The 25,577-nt window shown below is 34.7% G+C and overlaps 2 protein-coding genes across 3 annotated transcripts in view; one reads left to right on the forward strand and one right to left on the reverse strand.

Annotated features, from left to right (window-relative positions):
• Positions 1–381: 381 nt before the first annotated feature.
• On the reverse strand, positions 382–8,667 carry frs2b (fibroblast growth factor receptor substrate 2b). 2 transcript variants are annotated; one of them, XM_065297894.2, is made up of 7 exons: positions 8,561–8,667; positions 7,361–7,482; positions 5,499–5,590; positions 5,178–5,364; positions 3,236–3,394; positions 2,781–2,950; positions 382–2,275 (listed from the first exon to the last, which is right to left on the reverse strand). In XM_065297894.2, exons 3-7 carry the CDS (start codon positions 5,562–5,564, stop codon positions 1,301–1,303), a joined length of 1,557 nt encoding a protein of 518 aa, XP_065153966.2. In that variant the 5' UTR covers positions 5,565–5,590; positions 7,361–7,482; positions 8,561–8,667; the 3' UTR covers positions 382–1,300. The 2 variants fall into 2 exon arrangements, with proteins under 2 accessions (XP_065153966.2, XP_065153965.2); XM_065297893.2 differs by having other exon boundaries at positions 8,305–8,654.
• Positions 8,668–13,030: 4,363 nt separating this feature from the next.
• Positions 13,031–25,577, forward strand: part of wwp2 (WW domain containing E3 ubiquitin protein ligase 2) — a 41,873-nt gene continuing 29,326 nt past the window's right edge. Inside the window, exons 1-5 of the mRNA XM_065297895.2 lie at positions 13,031–13,127; positions 13,772–13,856; positions 22,719–22,875; positions 23,021–23,142; positions 23,510–23,647. Of these exons, the coding sequence (XP_065153967.2) occupies positions 13,784–13,856; positions 22,719–22,875; positions 23,021–23,142; positions 23,510–23,647 (490 nt within the window). The 5' untranslated portion in view covers positions 13,031–13,127; positions 13,772–13,783. The remainder of the gene's footprint in view (positions 13,128–13,771; positions 13,857–22,718; positions 22,876–23,020; positions 23,143–23,509; positions 23,648–25,577) is intronic.

Genomic DNA, 25,577 nt, shown 5'->3' on the forward strand with positions numbered 1-25,577 from the left:
TGGATAAAGTCATAGACCAGTGGTCTACAACATGGTGCCCACTGCCCGCACAGAGTCAGTGAGGTACCCACCAAAGCACATTCTATTAATAAGGCTCAATTTTAATATTTATTTATTACATATTTTTTATTAGCTTGGCTTTTTTATGTATGTAAACATTTTAAACAATGATAAAACATATCAACAAGTAGAACAAAGATAAATATCAAAACATAGCCCTCAAGATTGTTTTATCCATTGTGGTAGCTCCAAAAAGTTGGAGACCCTTCATAGACCCTGTACTGTGTGTTCTTGTTCAATATCCCGTTTTAATCAAACATGTCACATTACTCTGGTAAAATTAGTTGTAATTAAAAACACAAACACACCTGTGACTGCACATTAGTTGAATTCTCGTTTAATGCAAAAAATCTTTATATCCACAATCATTTTTACAGGCTAATAAATTGCATTACTTGGGGAAATGATTGTTTATCATGATTATTATTATTTATAAATGCACTTAATTATTAACATTTGTGTCTATTATACAGTTGTTGGCTCTGTGAGCTGTACCATACCATTTCAAAAGGCAAAACATTCTTGAGATGGATTCATTTTTTTAGGTTAGTCCTGTTAATCAAGCTCTTCTAAATGTAGCATACAACCCTCTTCACTTTTACATGAACAGCAATAACCCAATACTGGTTTTATTCAGATATCTGGTATTATCCAGATAAACTTATTTATATTGGTTGCTTACAGAATTTATTTACTAGAGGATAAGGCATTTTGGCAGACACAATTACCAATTTGAAATCTTATTTCTTTTCAAATATCTGTTACAAAATATGTAGTAGTGTATGTAACTAAAAACATGAATGTTCAAAACAGACTCGATTGTAGTGAAATCTTAGTATACACAACCAAAAATGTAAATGTAGTGTTTTTAAGGCTGTCTTGTGTAGCGTCTTGATAAACAAATAAAGATTTAAAAACAACTTTCGTATCAGTAATACTGATTTGTGTCTTATGGAATGATCTCGTGGAATGTCGTCCAACTTGTTATTAACATAATAAACATAAACAGGCACTGGAAAACGAGTGTAAGAAAAGTAGTAGTATATTACCATAGGAATAAAATGATGGTATATGGCAAGCTCCTCTGTTAATTTTCTCAAGCGAACATGAGACAGAGAGACACTATTTTAGCTACAGGAAATCTCTATGCGTTAAAAATAAAAAACATTCGTGATTTTATTTATACCCAACTGCCTTTGGAAAGAAATCAGTTTTAGGAGTGTCTTCAGGCAGGGTCGGGTTATATTGGCAGGTCAACACTGTTATGCCGTGTTTTCCTGGAGGTACCGTCATAGCGGGGCAGCGCTTTCTGCAGGCTGGACATGGCAGCCGTGCGCTCCACGTCAATGACTGCATACAGCTCTGTCCTGCGGGTGGGAGTCTGAGGAAGGGGCGAAGTGGGAGTCTTTGGGGTCTGAGGGTTACTGGAGTTCTCGGTCTCCGTCTCCACCTCGATGTAGTTCAGTCTGTGGGAATCTAGGCACGGTCGACGGAAATCAAAGTTAAAGAAGGTTGGGGTGGAGCGGTCCCGCCAGCGGGCCGACTCTACCTTGTTAGCGCTGAGTGGGGCCGTCACGTTTTCTGTGTTGATGTAGTAGTGAGTAGGGTCGGGACTGTACTGCCGGTGGTTGTGGAAGCCGTTGATGGGCTGTGACTTCAGTTCTAGTGGGACCTCACCGTCCTCGCCCTCGGAGTCACCCTTCGGATGCTCTCGTAAAGGAGGCAGGGCAGGGAGGTTCTCGTAGTCCAATAATGCCGTTCTCCGCTGGGCGGAATTGTTGACATTGGCGTCAGGAGTGAGTGGTGGTGGTGGACGACCCCTACGGCGATAGAGAGCCGATGACGAGCAATTGAAGGTCTCTGAAGCTGCCGGTACTCCGGTAGACGTGTCCTCGTGCTTACTGCTTTCAGCTGCGACGGAGCTGTCTGTGTTTTTAATACTGCCGACATCAAAACTATTTGGCCTGCTGTCACCCACGGGACTCTGCTCTCCCGACACGGATGCCTCTTTCTGCCTCTGTCTCTGCACAGGAGTTGGACCCAACACAAACCGAACGCATTCAGGCTCCAGCTGCACTCGGGGGCCAGGGTCCGGGGCCTCCTGAGTGGGGGTGTCCTCTCCATTTTGTAACGAAACACTGGTGTCTACAGGAACATCCGTAAGACTCGGGCTATGCTGCTCCAGCAGACCGGTGGTGTTCACATATGTGTGCCCCTGAGAAGATGTAGTATAAAACATAACGGTTATGCATATGCACTAGTATCGCACATAACACTTTAACTCTTTCCCCGCCATTGACGAGTTATCTCGTGAATTAAGCGAAAACACTTCCCTGCCAATGACGAGTTTTTACAGCAATCCATATTTTCACTATTATCCACTAAGTGGCGCTCTTACTCAACTTATAAAACACTGAAGCATCCACTGATCCAAAAACAGTAAAAACTCTGTTTTAATCTTGGTTCTCTATCAGATCTATAACAAAAGAAATTTACAAAAATGCAATTATCTAAGCATTTTTTAAGAAACCTACCCATATTTAAAAAATCATAAAAATTGCTGGGACTAGCTGGCAACTTTAAAAAAAAACAAAAAAAAACGCTGGTAGGGAAAGAGTTAATTTGTGTGATGTGATAAGCATAATCATAATAGAAATTGGTAAAACATAACACTGATCCAACAGTCATGTGCTGTATTATAAATATTCATATTCACTCACCCTTACACCCTCTTCTGCAACTAAAAGAGGGTGTGTGGACTCCTCGCCCAATGAGGGCAGGCATGTGCTCCCAACAGAAGGATGCCGACTGGAGGGGTGAGAGGACGCGTCCCCCAGCGAGGGATACCGTAAGCTGCCATTGGGTACAGTAGGGAGTATGTTGCCAGGAGCTAAATGAGAAAGAAAGCTCAAAATTAAACTACATCCATGATGGTTAACATGGTTGGCTAGATCTGAAACACCAAAATAACTTCCCGCTGGGCAAAGATAATGGAGGCAGTGATATAGTAATTGTTTATAAACATTTCATTTTTCAACATAGACCTAACTTATTTAAATTTCTTATTTAAACTATTTTAAATCCCCTAGCAAATATTTTAAATTTAGTAAAGATGAAAAAGTGTCAACTGGACAAAGTTACATGTTCCTGTAGTGTGAATGATGGGTAGACTTACTGGTAGGTGTGTGTGGTGTGACAGGAAGCTCTGATTCAGTTTGGGCGAGGTTGGGCTCAAACACTGGTTCCTCTACCACACTGATGCTGTTATTGTGCATGATGTCCTGTAGCATGTTGAAGATCTCTTCTGCCCTTGAACACTTGAAGGCAAAGATCCCTACAGAAAGTAAACGAAAACTGTTACAAACACCCGGCTTTACACTGACGACTGAAAACATCAAAGGTGGAGAGTAAATTATGATGATATTCTGAAACAACACAGCACACCCAATGATGGACACAATAACAGCAAAACAAACGTGGAAATATTCTGATCCTTATATAGCAAAGACAGTTTTTGCTAAAATATAGGGGGCGGCAGTGTTGACATCACAGGAAGCAGACAGGCTTACCTGATTGAGCATGCATAACTCTCAAGATCATCCTTTTGAAAGCATGGGTTTAAAGTTAATAGTCTCACATTAATGACTGTGCAGATAGCTGGTGTCTGACCCACAACATTCACACTAAGGATTCGTGTTACACACTGTTACTTTAAAAAATAAAAACACATTTTAAAGTGTGCACAGGGAGACATGAACCCCATTCACACAGCACTTTGGTCCCAGAAAATGTCAGTAAAAATGGCTTATGTATAAACACAAACACATCCTGTGAATGTTCTGGGATAACTTCCATAAAGAGGACCTAGTTACATTCCCGTAACATTCAAGGAAAGCATTCCTCTGAACAAGATGCAGAAACAATCCGTAACGGGTGTGACCTAGTGAGGACGTGCATTTAGCTCTTTGACACAAGGGATTTAAATGTAGATCAACAATACTAACTAAATAAATGTCAGACTGAAGCAGAGATCAGGGAGCTCTTCACTATCCACGCTGAAATCATTCTCCTTATCCTCCTATTTGAAGAATAGAACGTTCTCAGTAAACTTTGAAAATGCCTCTTCTCGGCCAGTTCCCTTGTCTTGCGGTGTTCCCCTAGGGTCCATTTTAGGCCCTTTACTTTTCTCACTGTATATGTTCCCCCTGGGTGCCATCTTTAAGAAATATTAGATCTAGTACCACTGCTATGCGGACAATACGCAGTTCTATCGTCCAGCTGAGATCGAAAAAAGGGATTCCTGTGACACCCTCTCCGACTGTTTTAAAGAGGTAAAATGTTGGATGGCTAATAATTACTTGCAATTAAAAATAGTAAAAAGTAAAATTCTGATTTAAGGTCAGCCTAGTCCAATAGCTTTTTCTCGTTTGGGCCCTCTTTCTGCTTGTGTTCAAACGAATTGTGTTTGATTCTTGTTAAACTTTGAGAAACAAATTAGCACTGTAGTGAAGTTTTTTCCATTTGAGAATGATTGTAAAGATAAAACATTCAATGTCTTATAAAGATCTGGAAAACGTAATCCACGCCTTCATAACTTCGCACTTGAACTATTGCAACTCAATTTATAGCGGCTTGCTTAAAGCCATGATCTCCCATTTACAAATTGTCTTTTAAATGTGCATTAAAAAAAAATTTTACTTGAATCATTCACAGAATGACAGAACAGCGCATCATCACACGCTCCTTATGATCTGATCATAAACAAAAATGTACACGCATGGTTTCTCTTCAGACACTGTGGAAAAAACTACTAAGTGCAGGACTTTAAATACATCACGTGTCTTTATAGGATCTTTACGGTATGTGAATGCACATACAGTTTCTGGAAAATCATTGGCCGTGTGAATGAACCAAAAATCCAATGATCCCGGACAAATCCCGGATACAAACAATTCCAACAGGTTAATAAAGGTCTTTTGCGGGTAATCGATGCAATTTTTTAAGAAAAACATCCATATTTCAAACTTTCAATATCTACTCTATGACTCACGTGAATCAACAGTGTCAAAAATTGTCATAGTAATTGCAATAAACACTTTTCTTTGTAATGACTTTACCTTGACCAGTCTGGCAGCGACGGCCACTCTCAAAGGAAAAGAGGTTTGAATCATAGCCGTAGCGGCGCAGGCACAGGTACGGCCACCTTACGGCATCGCACTTCCGTGTGCGCAGGACCAGCTCATCCTCTGTCAGCTCCATAATTCCTGCTCCCAGCTCATTCCCATCGTCATCCACGTTCACCACCTGAACAAACCAAATCAAACTTAACACAAACTCATTGACCCACAACCAACTCAACACGAACTCGCAATATTAGATATATAATAATAATAATAGATATTTGCAATGCTTTGGTGTAGTGTGTGATTAAAACATACCTTAAATTTACTCTGGTGAATGTCAGGGATTGATTCTTTATCTGGACAGCTAAAACAGCTTCCCATGGCTTCTTCAGAGGACCATTTGATACCTACAAAACAAGGCAAAATTCAACATTTGAATTAGACAGAAGTCAATTCAATAACATGTTAGCAAGTGGAAAAAAATCATGAGCACGCTGCACTATTGCACTGCACTTAATTTAATTAGTTTAATCCAGTGTTTCTGTCAATGGGACTAATGTGCAGCATCCACCTGGATGATGCGACGGCAGCCATATTGCGCCAGAACACCGACCACACACACCAGCTTATTAATGGAGAGGAAACAGGGTGATAAAGCAATCAGTGTATGAGGAGATGATTAGTAGGCCAATAGGCAAGTTTGGCCAGGATACTGAGGAACACCTCTACCTTTTTTTCCAAAGACATCCTGGGATTTTTTACAACCACAGAGAGTCTCAGTTTAATGTCCCCATCACTATACTGGGGTGTTAGGACCCACACAGACCACAGGGTGAGTACCACTGCTGGCCCCACTAACACCTCTAACCATCATCAACCTGGTTTTCCCAAGAGGTCTCCTATCCACATACTGACCAGGCTCAACCCTACTTAGCTTCATTGAGTAACCAATCTTGGGCTACAGTGTAATATGGCTGCTGGTTAAGAAAAATGCAGTTTACGATATCATGTCACATAGGGATGCAGCGATTAACCGGTTTCACTATTAACCGCGCTTTAAAATGTCACGGTTAAGTAACCGTAAAGCCTTCGCTACACCGCGTGTTTTTGTTTCACGCACGCACAAACCAGATCCACGAACCACCAAGAGGCGCATGCGTCATGATGCATTGTATGACAAAGCTCCGCGTTCAAAAGAATATGTGCGCGTGACGCGTCTCTTGGTTGTTCGTGCATCTGGATTGTGAATTGTATGACAAAGCTCCGCGTTCAAAAGAATATGTGCGCGTGACGCGTCTCTTGGTTGTTCGTGCATCTGGTTTGTGTGTGCGTGTGCGTGGATGTGTGCGCGCGCACCTGCATCTGTACGTGAAAGAGCCACACTCCAATCGGTCTACTCTGTACAGCATTAAAAACCTCCTGCTCGCGGATCAAACCCGGGCGGGGCTCCTGGTGGTCTGACTGCATTTCATTACGTTGAATTATTTTAACGCGTTAATGATTAATTAATGAATAGCATTAGTTAACACGTTAATCTTGCCACCCCTAATATTTATATTTGACTTTTGTGTAATATTAAGCTTCACCTGTCAGAATGACTTGCAGTACCTGGTTCAGGATGACCCTGTGTAATTATTCATTTTGAGAGGCTCTTATCATTTTTACTTCATATATTTTACTTCAATACTTCAAACAAACCAAAATAATATAACTTTATTCATTCCAAATGTAAAGTTACATTTATTCAAAAGATCATTAAAATGAATAGCCTACAGGTTTCAAAGGCACCTATATGGTTTAAGTCAAAGCCAGCCAAGTTATTATTATTATCATTTGTCCAAGAATTGTAGAGAAAATACACAAACTGAAAATACAGAAAAATTTAGCAATTGTTCAAAAATTTATTCATGTGATTTTATACATAAATGTTGTAAAATAAATGAATCCTTAATAACCGTAATAACCGTACAACCGTGATTATTTATCAGACTATAACCGTACCATCAAAATCTATAATCGCTGCATCCCTAATGTCACACTGCAGGATACCATTTTACTTAAGACCTCTAGTGACCATTAGCATTAATAGTGCTAAAAATTTTGCACTTTGACTAATGACACGAACATTGTTCAATTTTAAACAATAAAAATTGAAGTTTTTAAATGAAACTTCCTACCTAGATCCAGCCACCAGGCTTCCTGGTTTATTTCCCAGCTCAAAGCAAACAGTCATCCTTTGAACGTAGAATAGTTTTACAGATGCAGATACTCCAGTCTGTAGCAACTTTATGGGGTTTATCTGTTGAAATATAAACCAAATGCAAGAGTTTCATGACACTTTACTGTATTGTCATAACGGAAGGTTTAATTTCAAAACATGCGACTTTGAAATTATCTGAAAGATGTGTAACAAACTAAGAAGAATAATTATCTATAACAACAAATTAAAAACAACGATAACACTTACACAGTAAAATTTTATTTATTTAAATTGTAAACATGAGAAACATATTTTCACAACATAAACTGATATTTTTATTAGTATGTATTTGTTCATTTTAACAAAAATTATGATTTTAACTTGTAACTTGTGATTTTAATATTTTTAAAAAGGTTATTAAAGCTATAAGAATTATTGTTTATTGTTAGTTGGTCTACAATGTTACATCAATGTACATCAATGTAAAATTTTGCCAACGTAAAAATTAGTTACAAATATTCTAACTAAATAAACAAACATAAACTAGTATCAATACATTAAGTAAATGCACAGATCAATCGTTTATTATATTTGTATAGATGCGTTAAATGTAAGTTACATTAAATTAAGTTAAGTCTACTAAACTCGACACGGCATCTAAATAATTAATAAACAAGTTTCAAAGTTAAGAAAAACAAACTCCTGTTACCAAACCAAAATCTGTAACTTACGAATTAAACGATATAAAGTTAGTACAACTACATTTAACCTAACTAACTTTAACCAGAGTTTAATTCTTTGTTTAAATAACTTTAACGCATAATAAGAGCTGAATTCATATTAGCTTACATACACAGAGCGCTAACAGATTTTAAACAGATTCATATATTACACATAAAACCGATAAAAACAAATACTTACGTTATGACTGCAATCTGTCGAGGTTAATATATTTCACCGTTTGTTATCCCACATGTTATCGCACATGTTTATGCGTTAACTTTATCGAAGTAAAATAATCATTAGCTAAACCTAGCACAGATCCGCCCGACCACAAGCGCCAAAATAATGTCTATTCTTTTACCTCACATTAAACATATTAGACGTATTTGAACAGACCGCTTTCGCGCAACATGATTAAAAGTTGAAGAGTAAAAGCGAAGTTTAAGTTATTTACTGTGTTTGTTGTGTTGCTAGATGCGCAGCAGTGTGTGATAGCATTAGCATTGGGCTTAGCGTGACAGTGCGCATGCGCACAGTGCAGATCATTTTACGTGGGTGACATTTGGCGAGTGATCGAGGCTGCAGGATGAACACTGCAGAAAAGTGATTTTTCGTCACTTGAAGATTCACTTACATAAAACCTTATTTTTTTCTCAGTGAAATCATAAAATACAATTACTAGAAATAACAAATATATACAATGAACAGAAAATATAATTAATAGAATATAACCAAGATAAAATAATGTTATTTTCCACCTTTATTTGATTTTAAATGTCTCTGTATGTTTTGTGAAAGTTTGATAAAAAACAATGAAAAAGATTTTCTCTTCTTTTTGTCAACATTCACGTGGGTGCATTTAACTTCATTACAGTTCTGTGTAATAAAAAACACTTTATAAAACACTAAAATATGCGCTTTATATCAGATTAATACATTTAATTAATAAGCTGGTTCATTTAATTACTTACTTGCCTTGATATTAAAGTCTCATGGCCTGAATACCGTTTAGGTTGCACTTAAAATACAAGTTAACAAAAATTGTTTAAAGGTGTAAATGTGAAACTAAAATAATATATTAAATATAATATAATAAAATTATATAATATATAATATAATAAAATAAATCATATAAATAATTTTGAATAAAAACTGTACATATTCACATACTATTTCATACATTTACTTTTTGTTATTTTAGACTTAATTTTGTCTAAATTGTCTTTTAAATTGGGTCTCCATTTCTAGATGTTCTATAAAAATGTAGTTAGATAAAAAAGCCAAACCACCCTGATATCTTCACGAAGCAATTATGTGAAAGTAACCAGGTTTATGTTTTGTTTAAAGATTAAATGCATTTATGCAGGATAAGAATAAGTATCACAATTTCACAAATCATAATAAATAGTAAGGTGTCTAAATGATATAAAGTACTTTATAATAATATAATAATAATATTTAGTGTAAATGGGAAACAGGTTTGGCTTGCTATTTGCGGTAGAGCCGTGAGGTGGATGCTCAAGTCAAGCATAGGTAAACTACTAGTAGTCTATATTAATTATTTAATAGGAGAAATAAGAGATGAATGGGAGGTGAAATGATGCTGAGAGATACTGTTATTGCTGCCTCCCAACACTTGAGGGCTGCCTTGCCTGCATTAATTTCACACACCTGTTACTCATTTTGGACTTGTGTACTAGCTTATACAAACCCTTTTGGGGCAGACATTTTGTTTAAACACCACCATTAACAGGTTTTTACCAGAAAGAAATAAGGTGCCGGGCTATCTTTGCTAACTATCCGCAGTAGTTCCCTATTCCTCACATCCTACATTATTCCTCTTCTTACATTCACAGTGCCATTTATTACATTTGTGCATTTGGCAGATGTTTTCCAAAATAATTAACAGTCCATTAAAGCCATGCATTTTATTACTAGATTTGAGGATCAAACCTATGACCTTTTCCACAATAAGAACTCTGCCATTTACCACACCAAGTACTACGGTAAATTCACGTCTTGTTTTTCCTAATATGTTTGCTGAATCCTTAGGTTGATGACCTTCAACTTCAGTTCCATTTACATCAACCAGTGACTCTAATCACATAATTTTTGGCCCAACATTGTTTTACGCATGCTATTCTTCAACTCTGGTGCCAATTGTTGTCTATGAATCACCACAGCACCCAATGTCAAACAGATTGTGCCAAAATCAGACTGATATTGTGTAGTTCAAACATGGCTTAAATGACAGCAATTGTTTATGGAGAAGTGTTACGACATTTTGCTGGTACTGATAGTACCTCAGTATTGAAACCAGTGAAAATAAAAGACTTGTGGGGGATATATTATACCTGATTTGGCTCCAAAACGATTTATCCTGATTTTATCATCCAAAGTGGAAGGAATATCTGTTTATGTAGATTTACATCTGTTTATGTTTTGCTTTAGATAATGTACACAAGGAATAGACGTATTATTAAAATGATCTGCACTTAGTTTTAAACAAAACATTCAAGGTTAATGGGTTAACTAAACTCAGGAAAGAAAAGGACCACGTGTGGTATACATTTGCACATCTTTTGTTGAGATGTGGTTATAAAATTTATGAACTTCATATGAAATTAGATACATTTTACAAACAAGCTCTGTTGGCCTGGATGCTGGTGGTTAAACCCATTTTCCCTACAATGAGTATATTATTTGGAATAATAAATGTATTCAATATAAAATTATTTGTAAAAGCTTGAAAATGGTATTGTGTTTGTTCAACATTGTTTAAATTCATGATGGTATTTATTTATTTCGAGAGAGTACTTTGATATATTGGTGGTTTCCAGTTAGACCAAAAGATTTGACCATACGTCAAACACAACCATATATCAAATAAAACCATACATTTTGGGTTTTTGGTATCTCAAACTGGCAAGCGGGGTAACTGTCTATATAATTTTATGAGAGCTGTTAAAAATTATGTTTAAATTATTAGAAATTAAAAATAAGGTTTATGTAATTGTAGTATAGTTATAAAGCTATTTTACGTTTAAAACCTTTGAACAAATTTCACGAATATCAGTAGTTGTTGTCCACCTCTTTGAATTTTCTCAAATGTCATGGTACAACCGCAATCATGTGCATTTTATTAAGAAGTTAAGTATAAACAGTAAACATGAGTTCACATCATCCAGTGATGTTTATAGATTTTTCTGAAAAATAGCTACTTTAATAACTGGTACACTTTCTGTGTCAGTTGGTATACCACCAATAATAAAAAAATGCTATTTTACCAAGCATATGTTAAATGTATTTAAAAAGTATATTTATGAATTTGCATCCAAGCAGAAGTCTATTAAATGTAAATTCATTGCAGAGGTCAGATGGTGCAGCCAAAAAGTCAAAGTGTGCAATTGCTATGACTGCCTCTAACAAATAAAAAAATAATAATATAGCTAAAAATTTAGCTAATAATTTAGCTAATAAAGTTTTGTTTATTGATTTAATATGAATTTTTTTACAACACTTTTGATATATTTATTTTAAAAATTGCTAGTAGGTACAACCAATAATTGTCTATTTGCCAGATAACTTTTAATGTGCTCCCTGTGCCATCATGATTGTTTGTTTATTTGATAGTGAAACCATGCATTTGAGAATACATTTATAAATTTAGGGGTAAATAAATATATATATATATATATATATAAATATATATATATATATATATATATATTTTTTTAAATGTATAAATTTATTCTAAAATGATTATTATTTTAAATTGACGCTATCAAATAAACAAACAATCATAATTTTTAAAATAGAAAAATGCATAAATACATTAAAATGTTGTTCAATACACAAAACTTTTCAAATACACTGATTACATAAATTTTTTAAATATTTTTTTAAAATATGTTTTTAGGAGCTTGTTATGTGATTTATCCATAAAGACAGCTTGTTTATAGGAGGCATTGATATTATTAAAAACACTTGTTCTAATAAAAACATTTAAGGAATATTATAGGGGAAACAACTACTCATAAAAGTTTATTGATGATCAATGTATAAAACAAATATAAACTAAAATAATGCTTAGTAAATCTGTAAAAAAAACTTCCTTAAATAATAAATTAAAAGGTAACATGTAGAATTTTGCATGGTATATATCCAGCTTTTTTAATTTAATTAATTTATTAATTTAATACTTCCTGTTTTTTGTTCAACTAAAAAAAGTCTATAATGTCCACCTATTTTGTAATTGTGTATACAGCAAGATTTTTTGGGCGGATTTTAAAAAAAAAATTCTGTATACATAATAACTTTTAGATCCAAGCCAAATTCTAAAAACTATTTTCAATAAAAACGATTTATGTATGTTTCTATATATATATATATATATATATATATATATATATATATATATATATATATATATATATATATATTTGTTTTTGTTATATACATTTTTTTAAACTAATGCCTGATATATTTGGCATGCTTAATATCTGGACCTGTCTAAAACTCACAATATTGCGGTGTGAAATGTGTTTTGACTGAAAATTACATTGGCGATGATCCACAGCCAATGGAAGCGCAAGAAATGGTTGTTATACTGAGCCAATTCTTTATGATAAGCCACTCGAATCATTGACATAAGAAAACAAATTTTAGACTATTCGTAACCAACAATATTACTACATTCCCTCAATGTTTGTCTTGACCTCCACAAGAAGGTTTGATGTACATCAGTAGCAGCAAAATAACAATCCTTCATAAAAATCAAAGCAAAAATAATAGTGTATTTGACTACAGTCAGCTCCCAATTATTAATCTTTGCCTAAGTCCAACAAAAAAAAAAAACAAAAAAAAACAATGTGAAACAAACAAAAAAACGCGTGCTTGTTGTTCATGGCCCGTCTGAGCACCCGTGATTCATTGCGGCGCGTGTGTCCGCAAGTCACGTGACCGTGACATTAAAGCGGAAATGACAGTTAGCTTTTTACGGACTCACGGCAGATAAAAAGGTGAGAATAAAAACATTTCAGCGACATGTACACATAACCGCTCATTTTACATGATGTTAATCTACGTGGCATTTAACTGTTCTTATTTTCTGACGGTTTTGTCTTTATTGAGCCCGTGGATAATGTCCGGCTAGCGTCTCAGACATTGCGCGACATTAAACCTAACATTTTATAAGACAATTCATGCCTAATACAGTGAGAAATCACCTCAATTGATCCACTTGAGTCTTTTCAGATGTTTAACTGTAATGTCATGAGTAAATCAGAGGTTTTAATGAGCCAAACCTGCCGTAAACTGCTTTCAGTTCGTTTGTTTACATGATTCCTATTTGGCTATTTGACTTTCAGTATCATCAATGTCTGATTGACGTTTGCATTTCTGATCTTGACTGATTTATGTTTTACTATGACATAATTCTATAAAGCATATATTGATCTTTTTATTTTAAATAGATGATAATCTGTTTGTATAAACATAAGCACGTAATAACTGTAGTGTATGTTCAGATGTAAGATCGCTATGTTGTTATTGTTAGGTCAAGCTGTCTGTACACACTGTTTATTCATCTCTCACAATAACAAAGGTTTTTCAGTAATTGAGTAAATATGAACATTGAATGGTCATAACTGTGTTTGTGTTTCAGGGCTGTGATGTGATGATGGCAGCTGCCAGTGTGTCTCCGTCTGTTTGCGTTCAAACCACAGAGAAATCTCAGTTAACCTTGAAAGGTAAGAATCACAGCCACTTGTCATTTATTCCCATTAAAAGATCATCACTGTCTAAACAAAATGAGGACCATTGATATATTTGGTGCTTGGTTCAATAACTATTTTTTTTTTTTTTTTTTTTTTTTGAAAAATCAGAGTTAGGAACAATGTGTTTAAAAGTTTTGTTTATTGAACAACATTGCAGTAAATTGTAATGATGTTTGTCCTAATATTTTCCTATAAAAATGTCTGGTGGTAGGTACAACAAATTACTGTCTATTTGCCAGATAAATGTGTCATGCTGATTTAGGGCTGGACAATAATTCAATACCAATATATTTCGCGGTATATATTTTTCATTAACCATGGTATGGTTTCTAAACACATTTCCGATATTTCAATATACATTACAGCGTCCCGTGGCCATTCGCATGTCAACGTGTGTTAAACGCAGGTCAAGGCGGTTCTTCCCTCCAAAGTGGGCTCCCGTTATATGTTTATCTGTACCTCCCGTGGCGTCTTTCTTAGCCAAGCAATCATGAGCCGTGCCCAACCATGAGCCGTGCTCATCTGTACCTTGCGTCAAATCATATCATTGTTACTATGCCATCAATTAATCTGGTTTGCCCAGAGAAGAGCTGTCACTCAAAAGTTTTAGGGTCTCTTTCACTTAGGCTATTTATTATTATTTTCCACATATTAATATGATACCCAATTGATCAAAATTATGGAGCTATAAAAGTCAATACCGTGATCCATTGGTTTGAGACCCCTGCTTTATAGCATTAATCACTGACTGACGTTTGGGTGCACCTTATAAATATTTCAGGTGAGCCTTAAAGTCTTATGTTTATTTGACAGATGAACATAAATGTATTTATTATTTATTAAAATTATATATTTATTTATTTATTTATATATTTTTTAAATATTATATTGTGTTATAGGCTTCATATGAAGAGTTTGATTCCAAAACGCAATTAATCCATTTTGACAAATTTTGGTAAAAACGTGTTTTCTATGCTAAGAAAGTAACGAGATGAAAACCACTGTTTTCTGTTACAAACGTTCACATAGCATCTTTAGGTTATAAAAACATAAAAAAAATTCAAATCCATAACTTGATTTTCAAAGATTTATTATAAAAACTGATAATATTTTCCACTAAATGCAATAAATCCATGCCAAGTTTTTTTTCAAAATGCTATAAATCTATTGAATCAATAGTCTATATAAATGTGCATTCATCTTTGCCATTTTATATTTATTTAGTTGACTAGTGGTATACACTGATAAAATATAAACATTAATGTCATTAATTAAAACACTTACTTTGTCATATTAAGAACACTGTCATTGCTGCGGTTATACTTGACGTCGTCGCTTTACATTTTTGACAGCGATCAGCTGTAAAATGTTTTGGTCCTGCTCGATCTTCGTTGACTTTGAGTAAAATAATGGAAAGTTTTTCATAAGATCCCCTGGGGTCAAATATGTGTTAGCATGACAGAGCTTGATGCTGTCGGGAGAACAAGCACCCGTCTCCTGTGGGCCTCTCGCGTAAATTATTAGATGTTGATGGCTTAGGTTTCTTTCCCGTTACAAAAAAACATCATAGGTTTATCAATGCCTTTAAAGTAATATTTTGTTTTTGTTTGTTTGTTGATCACGAAGTACAAAGTAGATGAGGAAAACTAAGATTCCGTGTGAAATGGTGCGCTGTAATTTGTGGAGCGGATTTATTGCATATTGAGGAGTGGCGTTTATTGCGTTTTGGGGAAAAAGGGAGAAAAGATGACAGAATAACACGGCGGATATTGGATTTTGCATAAAATTAAGAATTTACTTTTAAATACTGACCTGATATAATACTGATTCTGGCAGTAACTCATGTTTTTTTCAAAAATGGCGTTTATTGTGTTTTGAACCAAACTCTTCATATACTTTCAGAGCTTCAAAGTTTGTAGGTACAGACATCTATATGGGCATTCTTTGCAGTTTATCCCAAGGCTTTTTTTTAAACATTCATACCGTTATCAGATTTATACCGTATCGACTGAAATTTAGAAGTATACCGGTGATAGAAATTCATAGATGATATAGGTGATAGAATTCAAAGTCATATTGTCCAGCCCTATGCTGATTGTTTGTTTATTTGACAATGGCATTTTAAAATTACAATCCTGTAAATGGTTTGAAAGTGTAAAACAACTTTTTATCATAAACTAATTTTGTGAACCATATATTTAAGAACAATAATTTAAAAAATATATAATAACCATTAGAGACAACCTTAGCTTGCATTCATTAAAACTGAAATGAATAGCTTATTAAAATTATTAGCTTAATATTTTTTATTTCTAAGAAACATTCATAGCAGTTGCACCCTTTGACTTTCTGTTTGCTCCTCCTGACCTCTGCGAAATAATATTTACATTTAGCAGACTTCTACTTGAATGCTGGTATAAGCTTTTGCCTGTGATTGTATATTTTTTAAATACAATTAGAATATGTTTAATAAAATAGCATTGTTAAAATAGCTATTTTTCAGTATTTAAGAGAGATCTGCAAACTTTTCATTCAGCCATAAAGACCACCTGCGGTTCACTTGATGATGTTCTTAATAAAATGCCCATGATTGTGGTTTTACTCCCTTAACATTTGAGAAAAACCAAATTGTTGGACAAAAGTTTTCAATTATCCCAACATCCAACTACTGATATTTGTGAAATTTGTTTATAGAAAAGTTTTCGAACATAAAATATTGCCAAAATATCTTATTTAAAATTTTTGATATTTTAAACACAATTTTTTACAGCTGTCTTAAACTTAATTTGTACAGCCAGTTGTCTCGCCTGGCATTTTATAGGTTTGAGACAAACATTTGTATTTATTAAAAAGTACTGAAAATGTATTTCAACCTAATAGGTTTTGTATACTAAAGGGATGTAAGAAACAACAAGCTCATACTTACTAATTAAGTTAGCTTTTAGCTTGAACTGTGTGCTGAATCCCTCATATATGGTGATATTGTGTAGTTTAGGCAAGGACAGCACTCTCCGTTCACTTATAACCTAGTTTTTAATCACCAACAATGGACGTTTCAGTCTAAACGCACTTCTTCAGCATGCAATGGCGATTTAGAAGGGCATTTAGCCTGAAAAGTCAGTTGTTGGTGATTAAAAACTAGGTTGTAAGTGAACTGAGAGTGCTGTCCTTGCTTTCACTACACAATATATTAAAGTGACATATGTCATAGTTGTATCAAGTTATTTTTATTTTACATAATGCCTATGAATGCAAAATGATGCATGTCATTTCAATGACCCGATCTTATTAGATCTGATTTATAGACTGATATAGACTCATGAACTTGCAGCATCATGGTTTTTTGCAGTGTGATGTGTGTCCTGTAGAGGTCGATGTGTTATGAATAATAACTAAAATTGAAAGCTGATTGATAGACTGTGATTCATGTCAGGACTCTGTGATTACTTAGGAGTTTTCATGTAAATAGTTCGGCAGAAAATGACACAATTGTGTGATTTCATGGGTTTATGAAGCAAGGTCCCCCAAATAGGATGCTTTACTTCTTCGAAGGACCTCCTTACTATAATATAAGGCCAACTACTTTTTAATGTTTGATTTTAATAATTGATTTCAACATTGATTTTAATCTTTGACACAACCTTACTCAGTCAATATTAAAGATATTAAGGTTATTTTTTACAGAATTTTTTTAACATCATGTAGGATTAATTTTATGTAATAAAACAGCTAATCATCAAAAATAACATAAGCTGGATTTTCAGAGGCACACTGAAAAAAAAAATCCTTTCAATTTACGTAATTTTAATGTGTACATCGGTCCCACATAATCCGATTGTGTAAAACCAACATAATTTTCCTCATTTAATTTTTATGTGTCAGACCAAAACATTTTAATTGTTTTAAGTAGTCTAATATAAATATGTTGACTCAAAGTGCTATTTCTCTTTACTATAACACATTTATTTTGTAATGTTTAAGTAATTTTATTATGTAAGGGGACTAGATTTTCATCTGTAATTCCAACATGCTTTTTTAATGCTTATATTATGGGATTATGTAACTCTAAAGCAATTTCATTATGTCTCTGGCCCCAGAATAATCACCCATAATTATCCAAATGTTATTTATTTCTTTTTTAAATACAAAATACATTTGCATTGGCATAAAAAGCAAAGAGTTTTGAACAAATGTTTAGTGATATTGAGGCAAACCACTGCTTTCAGATCATCAATTAATTTAAATCACTACACATTAATTCATTAACAGTCAATAACTATTACAACAATCAGCACATGCAGTACATACAAAGGGGCAATTTCCCAGACAGGTTGTAGATTAGTCCATGACTAGGCCCTAGTTATATTAGAATATTTTTTAAAAAAAAAGTTTACAAACAAACCTACATTACAAAAACAACACTGGAGTACATCTTGAGACAAAACAATGGCACTGATATATGTCAAGATATGTCAGTGCAATATGTTTTCAAATTAAGGCATTGCAAAAGTCTGGGACTAGGAAAAGCCCCATCTGTAAAACTGACCCAAATGTTTAAAATAGTTACTATCACAGTAGATTTAGAAGTGCTAAAGCACAAACACTGCATTCCAAAGAGACATGCAAAACAGTAAGTACTATTATTTTTTAAATGGATTTACAAACTGGAAAATATCAATCCTTAAGAAAGTCAGAGCTACAGCATTTGTATAAACTGATAATCAAAGATTCAACAAAAACAAAATACAACAACCATTTCCAAAATCAACTCTGAGCAGCAAACTGTTAATGTTTTAATAAGAGAAAACACTTAAAAAAGATAAATAAAAGGAACATAAATGAGTCTTTCTGATCCTTTCACTGAAAGAAACTGTTCGTTAAAGTTACGCTCAATGCAGTTCCATTAAAATCTTTTGGATTTCCTCAAAAATAAAGCGGAGATCAGGATAGCTCAGGTTTAAGGCATACATCAGCTCAAACAACATGGCACGATGTTGCAACACCTTCATGGCTTCCAGGACTATACAAAGATCCTCTTCTTCATCACAAGAAGCATGTTGTTTGAGAGCACAAATCCCAACAGTGGTGTCTTCAAATGACCACACTGATGCTGACTTCATCCATGCCCTGTACAAAACAGACCAATTTAGTTAAAGAAACAGAAAAATGTTACTGTTACAATAAAAGTGTCATTGGAAATTAGTACAATGCAAACAAATATAAATGTAAGTATACAGACCCATGTGCATTGCCACAGCATATTACAATTGGTTACAAATATATGGGTTACAAAGCAAGGCAGCTGCACTGTCCACTGCTCCAGGTGTGTGTGCGCGTTTACTAGACTGGAATGAGTTAAATAAAGAGGCCACATTTCGAGTGTGTGCTACCATACCTAACAATCACAGCAAAAGGGAATTATCTCATTTTCTCACTCTCATGTTGTTATAAACCTGTATAAATGTCTTTGTTCTGATGAACACGAAGGAAGACATTTATTTTGCGGAATGTTTGCAACCAAACTGTTCATGAGCCCCATTCACTTCCATAGTATTATATTTCCCCACTATGGAAGTGAATGGGGCTTATGATTGGTTTGGGAACAAACATTCCTCAAAATATCTTCCTTAGTGTTCATCAGAACAAAGACATTTATAAAGGTTTGTAACAACATGATAGGGAGTAAGTGATGAGAATTTTTATTTTTGGGTGAACTACCCCTTTAAATCTTCCCAGGTGTTTTAATGACCCGTGTGCCAAAAGATGTAACTAAAACATACTACATTTTCTGTACTTCCAACAATGTTTACACATTTTTATGTCTATGAATCTATATTACTTATTTCTGTCATTTGATCATTCATTGTTTGAAGTCTGTTTGCTAGCTGTCCTCCTTTCTGATAGAAGAGCTTCATCAGGTTTTTGGATTGTAGGTCCAGGTGACATGCAGGAACATTAGACAGTAGTGATTCTTTTAAATTCAGCATTTATCTGAAAACAAATTAACCAACCATTGTATATTTGAGTACTGTGAGTCAAAGAATAATACATGTATATTAGTTACAAAAATAAGATTTAGCTCCTAACAGCAGTAAAACAGTGATAGGAATGACTTACCAATGCTTTTGAGTGTGTGCAAGGATGATGGACCTATAAGAGGAAATATTCAGAGGTGAAATCAACACACAACCTCAAATGATGAAGGTCACACATACACAGAGCAATAATGAAATAAGTATTATATCTGTCATAGGACGCAATTTTGGACAAAATTAGATCTTAAAACAACAAGGTTCTCTTCTGAAAACGTCAGCTTTAAGGTGTGGCACTTCAAAGCAATTTTTTCAGTTAATATACCAGACGTCACGCGAGACATTTAAAAAAGCTTTTTCCAATAGAATCAAGTGTTGCTCGTGGCGTAGTGAAGTCACGAATAACTGACGCGGGTCTGTTCATCTGATTAAGCAGACAGTTTGTTTCATACAATGTCATTATTAATGTAGTCAATTGATATCATCTGGTAAATTACTTACATGAATAACGTTACTCTGGACAGAATAACTTTTGGTTAGCGTTTAATTTGTCCTGACACGTTTCCACAGAACAACTGAGTAAAAAGTGCCTCAAAAGTCAACTCAAATCTGACAGTTTTCAACTCAGATAAAACTACCAAACGTGAAATAACGTTATACAGCTGACATTTTTAAAACGCTGTTTTTCTTTATGAGCCTTACACTTACTGACTGACTGACTGTAACGTTAACTTACTCCACCAACATCCTCCAAACTAATTTTTACTACAAGTCATTGCAATGGCTACATATTGTTAAAAAAAACTGTCTATCTAGTAAAGATGTATCACGTATAAAGTGAACATAAATAAATAATAGAACTTACTTTAATAACGTGGTGTCCGTCTGAGAGAGTTCTTCTGACTGACTGCTGCTGAGTCTTCATTTTGGCGCCCAAAACAAACGATGTTTATTCTTCTTTTATGGCGATTGACGTCCTTTTCATTGAGCGTTACTGCCACCTTCTGCTCAGGAGGTGCCATTTTGTGTGCAAACTCAATTTTATTGCTTTAAGTATTCAATTCAATCAATTTTAATCAATGTGAGAATAATGTGTTCATTTTACATTCAAACAAAACATTTTCATCCTAATCAATTAAATTATGTTTACACAAGGAATATAAATATTTTGTGTTGCATATACATGTTTATGTTATTTAAATTCAAAGACCCACCAAGTCCATTTTTTTCAGTGCAGGGTCACAAATAAGAACACATTTTTAGTGTACAAATTGTATTATACAGACATCATATTTGCAAATATTAAAAGAATTGGCTTTTATATAGTAATAAATAATAAATATACAATGATTCAGCTGAAATAAATCATTAAAACTTTATAGTTGAAGTAATTAGTTTCTATTGCATTGCATAGTAACACTTTATAATAAGGTTGTATTTGTTAACATAGTTAAATTTGGGCATTTACTAATCAAAAAGTTGGAACTGTTAACATAAGTTAATGCAAAATTAACTAACTTTTACAAACATTGATAAATGCTGAAAAACTACATAGTTCACACAGTTTCTATATGTAAGCTAATGCAGTTAATAATGTTGCCAAATACTATCTTATTTTAAAGTGTTACCCATTACTAGTATATTTGTTTCTTTACGCTTTGACATGCAACCAAACATGTTACATAATATTTTTAAACGCATGACATAAACATACAATGTCCCACCAAATTCAGACCAGACAATGGAGCAGACAAAAAATTATTAAAGGTCTGCTATTATTGCATCAAGGTAAAGGTACCTGTTTAGTTAGGAAAAATATTGTAAGTACACAGGATTATATCCTTCACATTACATAAGATCTTATAAGAGCTACACTGTAAAAAAATTCCGTAGAAATTGCAGCTGGGTTGCCGGTAATTTACCGTAGATTTACATTTATGTTATTTACTGGCAAGAGTTTGTTCAAAGTTAAATGAACATTAAACATTTACAAGTCTTTGTCTTTACAGAGTAAAACTAAAAAAACAGCATCAAGCTAAACATTCTGGGAAACAAAATCTGAAGCAAAAAACAGAAAAAGGTTGATGATGATTTCTGATTCCCAGAATGCTTTGCATGAGGCTGTTATTGTATAGTTTTATTCTGTGAAGATAAAGACTTGTTAATATTTAAAATTTATTTAACTTTAAACAAACTCTTGCCAGTAAATAACATAAATGTAAATCTACGGTAAATTACCGGCAACCCAGCTGCAATAACATTGAAATTTCTACGGATTTTTTTTACAGTGTATATGATGATTTTTTAATGATATGTTCCCGTATACAGTAGCTTCTGCTTTATAAATCTTTTAGTAGAAAGTTACTTCTGAGGGAATAAAGGTTTTTTATTATGGTGTGAATAGAATAAATAAGCACTACGTTAGTACTAATCTTACTTGTGTCTGTCTTAAATAAGCACCAGGTCACATTGTGTTTTTGCTAGCCGTCCACAGCAAGGGGGTGCTACGATCATGGAAAAAAGACAAATGCATATTATAGCCTAGAAATTGGGTCTACATTTAGGCATCTTACAAAATACTTAAACTACATGAGACTTAACCATTCATCTAACCCACTTTACACAAAATGTGTAATATGTTGATAATATTTATACAATTATATTACATAACAAATGTGTCTTTGTAGTCCCAGCTATATAGAAATGGAAAACTGTGCAATTCATTACCATAAACACTCTTTATAATTTAAACAGCAGAAATCCATATTTAGGAATTTTTAAGATTTCTTTTGTGTCCCGTCAGTGGTTTCAGCAAAGCCTCAGTCACCTAAGCTGCCCAGTCGTCACTCTCGTCTGAGTTCATTCGTGGAGGTGACCGCTGACGGCCTGACCAGCGAAACAAAGAAAACAGGCAAACGCACGGGACACCTCGAGTTACAGTGGAATGAAGACCTCACGCTGTATGGCATCTAAGTCTTAAGCTAACTTCTCAGAAATGTTTAATTAAAATATGGATAAACAAGCACGTCTGTCATGACTTTGAGCATTAAAGTGATGGTGATCATACAGAGGTTTTGTTAAATTCTGAATGAATCTTTTATGCAGAAACGTCACTCCTCAGAGTCACTTGGACCTGAAGTTGTGGAGTTGTCACACTTTGAGAAAAGAGCTTTTGGGCAGCGCCACCATTGATTTACTGGACACCTTAAGAACACATGATGGCAAAAGTAAGAGTTGTTTTCACATATCTATACAAAACTATTACTTAAAAGCACCATGTTAAATAAAACACCATGTAATGATATCGTATATGTTGGAGGAAAACATGGTCAATGCTGGAGATGTCTTTCATCCTTCTTTCATAATCTTCAGATAAAACCTGATGGCCTTTAAAAAAGGCATCAATGAAGAAAACAAAGTTAATAAATCAAATCAGAGTTTTATAAACTACATCATGCATAAAATACAGTAATGCAAACTGTTATATTTGTAGTACAAAAGCTGCACACTGTGATGTTATGTAAAAATGCATTTACCACCATATAAATAAAGTTTTACAGATATCTCTCTCTCTCTCTTTTCTTTGACTGGCAGTGGAGAACGTTCAGCTCAGTCTAGTTCTACAAACAGAGAACAAAGGCTCAGTTGTAGCAGGAGGTGAGCTCAACGTCTGTCTGGACGGCTTGGTTGTTGATCTGGGATCCTTGCCCAATGGCAACGCTGCCTCAGACAGTAAGTTCTGTTCACAGACACACATGAACACTTCATGGAAAGCACACGCAGAACACAGAAAGCATGAACAAATCCACATTCACGAGTCAGGAGAGCATTGGCTGCGACTCCACCTAATCTAAATGCAGAAAGAGAGGAGGTTGTGGTGAGCGGGGGGTGGGATGGATGGAAAGACTCTGATCTGTTCTGACCTGAGGAGGTTTAGCTCACAACAGACCTGTGTGCTCTTAATGCTTGGCCCAGAGCTGACAAACAGATCCAAAGAGGTCAGTGGGTTTACTGGCCACTCGCAAACCTTCTCTCTTTTACATTCATCGGGACCATAAAGCAATAATTCAATAAAAAATAAGCTTAGGTGGTGGTGATATGGGTTGCTTTTTGCAAATCTAAACAAACAAAAAATAAAGTGTTCGCGTTAAGCATTCCCGAAAAAGGCTAAAAAAATGCCTAAAAATGACACACATTGTACCTGCTGTGTTGATTGTATCTTACGACGGGTTGCATCATTCGAATCCCAAGAATTTCAGCTTTCCAAAGATATGTGACATGTTTAGCTTTTTGTGTTTTGAGTTGTTGCATTTGATTAAGTTTTTTGTCAAATAATGCAGTGTCTCTCCCACGGTACACTGGGAGAGGAGATTAAATGCGAAAACCGCTAAAAGCCACCTTTGTCAAAAATGAAATTATGATATTAACCGAATGCTCTCGGCATGTATTATTTTATCTGATTCTTAAAGACGGCTTCAGAGTCGGCAGATCTTGTCGCAACAAGCAGATCATTTCACAGATGTGGAACAGATCCAGAGAATGTGGGCGATAGGGATTTTTTTCCCTTTTTGGGATGGCACCACAAGCCGTCGCTCTGTGGCACTTTATATTGCGTTATTATAGTAATGCATAAGCTTTAGTTTCCAAGCAATGTAACGGCGAAATGCATAGAGACAGAAATGCAGTCGAACATGCAGTGAACATTTGGTAAAAGTTGAAAGTGAAATTTAGAGACAGAGTTGAACAAAATCACTGGTATTGTAGGTTAACAGCAACAGTGTTAATGTGGCAGTGTATATTTAGCATCAAAATGTATCCGATCTTGCTTTTTGTATGACTAAATATTAGTAGCAAAAGTGACACCCAGCCATGTTTTATTTGGGCTGTTTAAAACAGTTAAAAGTTGGAGCTTACATATTGGTCTAGTTCTAGACTAAAAAAATGTAAGAGTTGTCCTAACTGAAAACAACTTATCTTAAAATACATCAGTGCCCTTTGTTTTGCCTCTAAATGCACACAAAGAATGCTTTTAAGTAAGGCATGTTTGTTAAAACTAGTTGCAGGGTTCCCATGGGTCCTTGAAATCCTTGAAAGTTGGTGAATCCAGGGGAAAAAATGTAAGGCCCTGGGGCAATTTTAAAAATATACACACATAGATACAGGTCATTGAAAGTGCTTAAATCTATTTTATGCAAGAAGTTTTCTGGAAAAAATCCATATTATTCCCTGTGTAGTGTAGGATAATATCATAAAACTTCTAGACTTTTTAAGCACACGTGCTAAACTGTTCGCTTTAACTGCTTATATCTTCTGTATGCGAATGTTGATTCATACCAAAATGCTTTTTTGCATAGTTGTGTTTGACACATGAAAACGTATGTAACTGTTGTTCCCTGAGAAGGGAACGAGACGCTGCGTCTCCCTTTCCATACTTCCTGTGTCCCTGTAACGCTGTCTTTGGCAATATTTCAGATAGCGATATACTTCCTGGCTTCCGCGTCACCCTGTCTTTGTCGTTACGCCTCACCATTGGTTGAATTTGATATACACATTCAGACGCACTTACCCTTGGAGGCTTTATCGCAGTGACGCAGGCACAAGTTCCCTTGAAAGGGAACTGTAACAATGTATCTTTAAAGAAAACACAATGTAACATTGCTCT

Source organism: Paramisgurnus dabryanus, chromosome 23 (assembly GCF_030506205.2).
Source record: "Paramisgurnus dabryanus chromosome 23, PD_genome_1.1, whole genome shotgun sequence".
NCBI lineage: Eukaryota > Metazoa > Chordata > Actinopteri > Cypriniformes > Cobitidae > Paramisgurnus > Paramisgurnus dabryanus.

Coding starts and splice junctions, on each gene's coding strand:
- frs2b (XM_065297894.2), bottom strand. CDS start 5,564: ATGGGAAGCTGTTTTAGCTGTCCAGATAAAGAATCAATCCCTGACATT. Junction 5,365..5,498: donor TTCACCAGAGTAAATTTAAG/GTATGTTTTAAT, acceptor TGGTTTGTTCAG/GTGGTGAACGTGGATGACGA. Junction 2,951..3,235: donor CACACCACACACACCTACCA/GTAAGTCTACCC, acceptor TTTCTCATTTAG/CTCCTGGCAACATACTCCCT.